Source organism: Fulmarus glacialis, unplaced genomic scaffold, assembly GCF_000690835.1.
Source record: "Fulmarus glacialis isolate BGI_N327 unplaced genomic scaffold, ASM69083v1 Scaffold29664, whole genome shotgun sequence".
Lineage (NCBI taxonomy): Eukaryota > Metazoa > Chordata > Aves > Procellariiformes > Procellariidae > Fulmarus > Fulmarus glacialis.
In genome coordinates, this window is record NW_009207852.1 from 6,049 (window position 1) to 15,896 (window position 9,848).

Consider the following 9,848-nt stretch of genomic DNA (forward strand, 5'->3'; position numbering starts at 1 on the left):
TATATTGATATATACCTACACACACACACACTACCTAATTACATTTACATAAAGATCACGAGTGATAAAAGGGGAAAATAGAATACTATCAGGGAAATGTGAAGGTGGACTATATATGACCCAAGCTCACCAAACCTTCAGAGGGACTTGAAGGTCAGCTGGGCCACCCTCCCTTTGACACACTTTGGACCCTTCATATCTGAAAGCACATGAAAGGTCAGATCAGAAGAAACATCTCGAGATCATAATGACAACTTGCGTTGTAGGCTCCTTCATCCCATTAGCATGGACATGCAGAGAGCACCAAAAAATAATCTTGCATCATCAGAAAGTCTTATGCTCTAAATACTTACACCAATCCCGAACTGTGGCATGCTTTAAGGTTGTGCGTTCAAATAATAGGAATATACGTGCTCTTATCAAAAATCTCATTAAATAGTAAACAATTACTATTCTACCAATACTGTCTGGATCCCAAAAAAATAGCAGCCACTCTGTTTCTAACCCTCTTTTTGTTATTAGATTTTCTAACAATAAAATAGTCACTTTCTAACACTTCAGGACTGCATTTAAATTTTTAAAAAAAACACTATAGAAAGCTAGAGAAAGGGGATTATCACAGTAACTTTGATTTTCCTTCTCAGTGCCAGTTAAAATCTACAGATATTTGTATTCTATCTTTGTAACCTGCATGAACAGTGTTGGACATGTCTATAATTCTGCACATGAACAACATGAATAATCATATATACCTCTGGTCCCAGGTGTGCAGTAAAATCCAATGTTACAGGAAGTGCATTCAGACAGTTAACAATTATAAGCATTTTTAATTATCTTTAAATCAACAATTATTCTTATAAGGTCCTCCAAACAATTTTTTAATAAAAAAGTAATTTACTACTCACAAATTAATTAGTATGAGATAAAATTAGTTGCATCTTTTTTAATGAGATTTTGCAACCAAGGTCAAGGGCAGTAAACATCTACTTCAAGTTCTAAAAGCCATTGCTTTTGGATTATGAAGTATTCTCAAATTTTTTTGCCTCAAGAAAACGAAGAATTACTTCCATTGTGTGATGGAAGAACAGACTTAAGGGAAATATGGCACTTCAGACTTCAGTGGGTAATCAAATGAAAATCACTCATAGACGACGTTTTTGACAGGAGTTTGTTCAATTAAAGAAAGACAAGTTTTTACACAAACATAATCATGGCAGTACGTTTTCAGAACCTATAGTACTGCTAGGAAGTATGTGTACCAGTGCTAGGAAATGGCTTGACTGCTTATATTCCTCAGCAACCTACAATCCAAATGGGGGCCTCCAACATTTTAGGACTAAGGCAAAGATAGTCACACCACTCCAATAGTGCCACCTGCTGCGTATTTTGAAAGTATACAGTGGTCTGCAGATCCAAGTAACTGAATTTAAAGAAGACTGAACGATTGACTGATTTAAACAGAAGTCATAATTTTGTGTGTATGTATGACAATACAAAAATCTAATTTTTTTTTTTTAATTAGTAATACCTAAACAGGCTAGGGGTACAAAGGAAGTTGTTCCACTATGGTGTAAGAACAGAACCCACAGGTAATCCATTTCCAAGTTTATGTCAGTGACATAACAAGGATCAGTCACATCAGCTCACTACACATCAAAACCACAATTAACCCTATGTACTTTGTGATAACATGTAGATTAGGCCTGCAACTCATTTTATGAATCAGATCCAGGTTGCAAATTATTCACAACACACACACACACATACAGGTGTGGGGGGGTGGTGTATGTATTACACACGCGCGTGTGCGCCTCGATAGCAAAGCGTATGCACACAAACACATATATACACACCTCCTGAGACTGAATCAAGATGCCCTGTTCACAGATTTTCCCTGAAAAGGAAACAAACTGCAATGTATACAGGGTTGGCTCAGCAAAACAAAAGCTAACCTTGTTCCTGGTTCCAGCGATCTGCCATACCACCTGGATTCATTCACTTCATTTCACTGGGCATCTGGTTTCTTTTCCCGGTTTCTGGTTTTGCTGCTTACCCGTGCAATTGTTTGGGAGGAGACTGCCTTGTATAATCCATTTGTGTAACTAATGGATGTGTGATGGCTTTTCCATGATCCTGAAGGAAAGGTACAGTACAAATAATTAATAACAATAAACAACTCTGATCAGATACAAACACATTATACTTTAAATGCTCTCCTAATGAGAAGTCAAGTGTACATCTTTGAAGACAGAGCTTACATTTCATGTTCAAGGATGCTATCCTGGTAATTCTTTCTGCAACACATAGTCATGTTGCACAAGTCACTTTCACAGGAGGTCAATGAGTCAAATAGTGTGACTGGAATTTTAAAAAGGTTGGGTAACTTTTATGCCCATTAATAATGTTTGTATTGAATGCCAGCTCAAACTGTAATGAGGTTAGTTAAATCTCCTGCTCCAATGTATAAACCAACTGCCTGAAGGTCCAAAGGAGGACTTCTTGTGCCAACAACTCAGAACACTGAACAAACAAGGCAATTGAGGTACTCCTTTCTACAGAGCGCTAGGTGTTTGTCACTGCTGAAGGCTGAATTTCAAAGTAGATCTACCAAAGCCACAATGCATCAGAACAACTCTAACATGACACGTGCTTTTTCCAGGGTCAAGAGAGAAGCTAACTTGAAGAGTATCTACAGTGTCTGACAAAGTATTTTGTTTACTGTTCTTTCCCTGGCTAAGGCAGAAAAAGACTACAGTTGAGGCAGGCAACATGATTTACAAGACACAAGCATATTGGGAAGGCAAAAGCAATTATTAATAAGTGAATTACAGCAGACTTACACATGTGAGCCTGCTGAGCCTCACCAGAACTCTACGCACTGCATAACTAGAGTCCTGTCACCTGCGTATGCACAACTTCCAAAGGGATTCCCAAGATCTGCAGGATTTGAGCCTAATTCAGTAAATCATTTATGATGCAAATCATAGCACAATTTCTGCCAGTAACTGGAAAAATACAGCACACCAGCATTCTTTCCACACACTGCCCTTTCACAATGTTTTTTATGCAATGTTTTTCACTGCAAGGAACTTAGCAGATGCACAATTATATTAAAACTACTGTTTAACTGCTTTATTTTTTCACATACTACTCTCTTGGGCCTTTGCAACAGTATCAGATGGACCTATTTCAGGGAGAGAAACTTGCAGTTCATAGTCCAGACATAGTCTCATACTTTATTTGATATGATCAAAAGCCATGTATTTTTAAAATTTTTGCCTCATTATTAGAGAATACTAGAACATGTATGGTAAGTTTTAAACTGTGGCTTACCATGCATTTGAAGAATTTGTTCAGCTCTCAGTAAGGAAATTATTACTTCTATAGTTTATTTCATTTTATAGAAAGGCAGAAAAACTGAATGAGTCAGAGTAAGGCATTCCTATCTCCAGCCTCCCAATTCCAAGTGCCATTGGCACATATGGTTTTGACTCTGCACCCAGGCCTGAATATTTTTAACACATTCTAAAAAGGGAGCAATAAGCACAAAATTATTAAGGTGTAACAAATCCTCCCATCCAACCCCACTGCCCCAAGAAGCGGCAGCAAGAATGAAACTGGATGAAAGTTAAGGAAGGGAGAGAGGAGGGGAAAAGACACAAAATACTTGGAAAGAAACCTGAAGAAAGATTTCCCTGGTGGAACTACTGTCTTGGGGAGGTCACCATGACAGCATCCCTTTAAGAATTAACATTACTACATAAACCAGTATTATCCAGCCCTTTGTGCACCTGACTGTGTTCAATGAGGTTTTGTATTTCACTGTTTTTTTTGGCAAAGCTTCATATGCTCACAACCTTAAGTCAACATTAAATCCAACTATCCAGTTATAATAATGAACTCTGTATGCAGTAGCTCCAGACCGCATGAAAACAAGCTGACTGAAATCCACTTCAGAGTGGACCACACAACTTCTGAAAGAAGTCACTGTACTTAGAAGAAAGTTAATTCTTCACTTAGGAAGATTTCAGATGCTTCATACTTAATTTGCTTTTTTGCCAACACAATGAAGGAAATGTCCTGCTTCTGCATGACTTTTTCTTCCTTGTTGGAACAGATGGTGAAGGCTTACAAATACATGACTGGTATTTTTTCAGTGACTCATACATCAGAGCAACAGGCTTCAGATCATGATAAGCAGCCAAGCAAGATGGATGTAAGCTTACTTGAGGAGCAGTATGACCATATAAAACAGAAGCAAAAACTGCAATCACACATTATTGTATTTAAAACAGGTATGCTTATATTTATAGGAAACAATGCAAATGTAGATGTAAAGACTATTGCTTTCAATCTTGATTAACTCCTAGCTTTGTTCTTTTTATGCTCAGCTTCAAGAGAGGTACAAAGTGAATTCCTTTTCTGTCATTTTGGTTTTTTATTCGTTTCACTGAAAGGTGGTCTTATGTTTATATCAATTAGCTTCCTGGCAGTGAAACGCTAACGTGAATTTGAAACAGATGAACGTATTTGAGATAAGGTTTTACAGGTTTTATGTCAGTAAAGTAAAATTCTAAACATAAATGGTAACTCTTACAGGAGCCACCTACTTCATGTCTATCATCAGTGTACTTGTGCAAGGTATTCTGTAACATTTATGTTCTCTTGAATGCTTCCATCAGAACAAGCAATTCTGAGTTTTCTCTCTCTTTTTCCCTTCTTCTTTATCTGTGTAAAGAAATGTGTCCTACAAGACTACAGGAAGCAATAGCAAGCATCAAGTGACTAGTACAAGTTGAGTTTTTGTTAAAAAATAACTTATACTAAGAGTCATAGTGGGTAACTAAGATACAAGCTTCAAACAAGAGGTCCCGTTTTGAAAATGTTTTCACTGCGTATTGCTTGGGAAGTACATAAATAGAAAAACAAGTAACAATATGTATCACTCATCTACTCGTCAGACAGATTTTATATAAGAAACTTCCAAATATTTTAAAGTTTTTATTTAGATTACTGCTTACAATACTACACTGATGTATTTTCATTTACTTTCCAAGTCAAAGATATTGAGAATACTAAGTCAATTAATGAAGTTGTCTTCTGAATTTAATTGCAATATGAAAACCATGCGTCATTCACCTCTCATAATAGTATTTAGCTCAACAAATGCAGAACTTAAGTTATTTAATTCCTTACATTTTCCTCTACATTTGTTAGCAGTTCTAGATTTTGGCTGTGTCAGACTATATCATCAAAACAATTGAAAAAACACATAATTATGAACTATACAACAGATTCACTTCTTCAATATTCTTTCATCCAAATGTCTAGAAATTCTTATGTTAAAATAAATCTCTGTGAGGAAGAGATAGATATATACATATACATATATACACAAGCTTATTTTATCAGGTATGAAAAGGCAACTAACTTGAAGACAAAACAGCCTATTAATCAGCTATAGCAAAAATGTAAGCCAGTTAAAGAAAGGAAGCAGAAGTCTGTATTCAGATTTAATTCAAATGAAGCTTCAGATACAATGAATTCAGAGCAGATTTTTTGCAAGGACACCACTTGCAGATTAAAGAAAAGACATAAGAAAGTAGGACTGCGCAGTTTCTGGGAAGTTTAAAATTTAGTAGGGCTGGAAGTTCACGTACAAATATTTTCATATACATACACACAACCCAAAACATTCACAAAACCACATAACCTACTGCACTGAACTTTTATCTTTAAACAACCTGTGTGGAAAGGATTAATGTTACTGTTAGAAGCAGTTAAAGTTTGAGGGTTTTTTGTTATGCTGAGTTCTCAATGTCCTGAAAGTTGATCTTATACATTCCTATGGCTGGGAAGCTGGGAAAACCTGTTACACAGCTCAGCACTCTGAACCTGTTATATGCATCAGTTTCCACGACAACATCAAGCAGAAATGAACACTGCCTTATCTGGATAGCCTACTGCCCTACACTCCTTACATTACGAGCTTAAACTATCCAGAAATTCCAGCTAGTACCAAAAAGCAGTCCACGTATGTATCAGTATTTTGTACTGGCAGCAAATGGTTTCCCTACCTACAGGGTAAGATTATGGCTGGGCTGGGAAGGGGATGACAATGACAGCACCACCACAACCCCACACATACACACAAACCTCAGAGGCCAGACACAAAAACCTTACGAGATTCTAACATCATGGAAGGAGGGCACCTTCAGTCCCTCATGGTCTTAAAAATCCCTGCCAAAGGTCTTTATTCTAACTAGTAAAACCCTAAATTATTTCTGCTGGACAGACTAGCTGGCCTTCCATGATACCACAGGGGTTTTGAGCATTTCAGGTTTATTGCACCACAGCTGGAATGGTAACTTCAAGTTTCCTTGAGGACTTTTAGATTTGTATGTCACTACTTCAGAGTAATGAAATTGTGGACCTTTAAACAGACCTTAAGATTCTCTAACTTCTCTAGGTGTTTGACTGGTGGGTTAGCAACTGAGAAGTCACCTGAAAACAACTTTCTTCTGTTCCTTCCCCAATACACACAGCCACCTTCATGCTTCTGCATGTTTCTGATTATTTCAGAACAAAGAGCATGACAAGATTTGAAAGTCACCAGCTAGGGGATAATACAGCAGTGTATTCATTATTTATTGGCTACGAAAACAGTATTTACTTTAAGAATTAAACGGAAGCAATCAGCGCGTGCAGTCACAACAGAATAAACACTGGTGCTCTGACTGCAGAAATCTCTTCCAAGAATTTCCCAACCTAACTCAAAATAAGATTAACTTTTGTCCCTCCAGAACCTTAAAAGCATCTACCCATGATGACAGCACATGAAAAAGGCCAAATGGTAAACAACCCTGCAACAAGGCTATTATGCACAGTTAAAAACAAAAACAAAAAAAAAAAAAACACAGACCAAAGATCTGTCTAATTAAAGCTTTGTTTAGAAGTGCAGAGAGTGCTGAATGTGTGTTAATTCAACATACAGTGGTTCAGGACACTTACATTTCTATCAGAGGTCATTGCTCAATTTTGTGTGCCACACCTGTAGCCAAGGAATCAAATCAAACCTGAATTCAAAACCAGTCCAGACTATTAAAATTGGACTAGATGCATTACTTTGAACTCTCTGATCAACTCAAGCCAGATCGTAATTCTTCTGATGACCAGTTCATAAGGTTCAAGATAAAACCTGATGTCGCCTATCCATGTCAGTTCAGCCAAGAGTGCAATTACATCCACAAGAACGCGCAAAACTGCATCACCTCACAGTCTCTCAGTTCCTTCTCTCTTGCTTCTTCTCTCACATATGCAGAACAAGCCCTAATTTTTGTAGCCTGATGCTATACAGTGCTGTTCTGCAGAACACAGCAGGATCTATTTTGCAAGTGGACTTTTTGCAGCCACCCAAGCTCAGCTTTGTTTCCTGGATAAAGTCCAGTCATAACTTGATTCTCACTGTTCCATGATAGAGAACTGTGTGTTCTTATCTCTCTGAATGGTTTACCCTAGGAAACTCTGTTAGCATACTTCATTGTATAGACATATGCACAAACACATCTATATCTCTAAGCTCTGCATGTGCTTTAGTCTTCTTTCTCCTGGTAACACTGCAGGAGAGCGGAAGATGTGAGCTGACACAGTTCTCACTCCCAGAGCCATGCTGCAAAGCAGCTCTGATTAGATCAGCCCTATGTGGCAACCCAGGGAGCAGAAAAAAATCTGTGCTGATATTGTTGCTTCAGCAGTGGGAGCCAAAGACAGTAGTGAAAGCCCCTCCTTAGCCGAAGCCATGTTGTACAGGTTCATTTACTGCCAGTAAATTAGCTGGGTCTCACATCTTCAAGTATTTCTCTGTAAAGATGGTATGAAAGACAGTTATAAAGGGTGGGTTGCGCTGTTGGTTTTTTTTAAAGGCAGCATCCTATTCGAACTACCTTCATTTCAAATTCAGGGTTACAATTCTTTTAAAATGGCTATTCAGATATTCTGTTTCAGAATATAATCATCACTCTTCTGTCTACTTTCTTCACTGTAATACGCTTCATAACTCATACTGCAACAGACAGTTACTGTAACTCAACCCTGTAAATAAGGTCAGCATTCTGCACAACTCCTACTTTAAACTATATTTATACTAACTGAAGTATATTTCACTAATACTTGCAATGTCAACAGCACTGCTTATCTTTAGTGTAATGGTTCGGTTTCTATTCAGTTTCAAGGCACAGAAAGCCAGTCATGTTCAGCAATTTGATGGCTCCTATGTATAGTATTAGCATTTCTATCCCTAATATCTTACACATTTCTAACAGTAACTTTCATATGGACCAGATTCTCTCCCACTGTTACAGCTACTCTGTATCATTCATGGAGCAAGCAGATTCTTCCTCTAAGCGATCATTCAGGCAACACTAGTATGATAAGCTATTTACTTTACACCATTTATACTGAGTGCAATAGTAAAACTGCAGTAAAATACTAGAATACAAGCCTATATGTTAATGACCCCTCATTAAGAAAAAGAAGAAAGACATTCACAACTTGTTTCATCTAGAAGCGGTCACAGTATTTTTAAGTCGTGAATACAAACTTCAAACAGTATCAAACAGAACATTTTTGTCTTTCAAATCACACACCTACCAACACATGGAGCAAGTCCCTGCTCACCTCAAAAATTTTTGCTTAGAAGCAAATAATTACTGAAATTCAATTCTCAATCTGTGTTGTTAATGAGTCTTACAGTACCGGGTAGATCAATATTGACTTGATAAATCTCCATTTTCATTTGACTAACCCTAGGGTACCATTTATGTCCTCAGAACTGCAAAACTGAGCATGAAATATGTCTACTCCATAACCTGGCATCAAAAGAACTTGCACTACTCTCAGCCACAGACGGGAAGAGTACAGATAAACTCATCTGTTAAAGCTCTTCAGTTGAGTTTATGCCACAGAAATTATACCCTTAATTTTTGCCACCATAGTAATGTGCATATATGCATTTCTCTTGCAGGCGAACATGAATCTGTTCTCCCAGAATCAATGGTCAACGCTGTTTTAATTAATAAAAAAGTTAGAAGATCAAAGTCATTTACAGAACGTGTTCCTGTCAGAAAGGTCAGACTGGAGATGACCAGCAGTGGCAATGTACAAGACAACTCACCATGGCGTACCCACCTGGGAATTCACCGCCTGGTGCAAGCCCCTTGTCAAGGAGTTACCTGGCATCTTTCCCACTGCAAGAACAGACCATGCAGTTTTGACAATCAGAGACTGATTTCAAAGGGAAATGGCACACTGCAACCCAAGGAATTAGAAGGACCAAGTGAACTATCTGCGCCCAGTCAACTGGGAAGTTCAAGCATGTTGAACAGTTTCAGCAAAGAGAATGGCAGTAACATTTCAAGCACCTGCCAAAAGCCTCCTCTGAAATCAGCCACTTCAGCAGTTTGGACACATCAACATATTTCTTCTACAAAATGCATGCCAGCCTGCAATAAACTGAACTTTTATCCTTTCCCTAATAAAAAAGGGCCCAGAATTTCTGAAGCAGCAAGGAGGCTTGGATTGTATGTCTCACAATGAAGACATTCAGTAATACATAAAACTTAGTCACTAAAACTTGACTAAAACTTAAAATAGCAAAATAGTCTTCCTAGTTACACTGATCGACCTGCTGAGTGTCTACTACTGTTATTAGCCAAGGAAGATCCTTACTATATAATCTGTTGGTTTACAGTACAGTGTAAAATGAAATGTTCTCATGAAGATGCTGGGCTGCAATGACAGATACTCACTGCTGTTATTTCAGATATAGGAGCAATTTTATCTTTTTTGGG

The 9,848-nt window shown here is 37.7% G+C and overlaps 1 protein-coding gene across 1 annotated transcript; it reads left to right on the top strand.

Annotated features, from left to right (window-relative positions):
- The first annotated feature begins 3,973 nt into the window (after nt 1–3,973).
- LOC104072106 lies at nt 3,974–9,607 on the top strand. The gene is given in 3 exon segments (XM_009576293.1): nt 3,974–4,295; nt 9,023–9,531; nt 9,533–9,607. Coding segments are annotated over 3 exon segments (813 nt in total). The 5' UTR covers nt 3,974–4,066.
- The last annotated feature ends 241 nt before the right edge of the window (nt 9,608–9,848 follow it).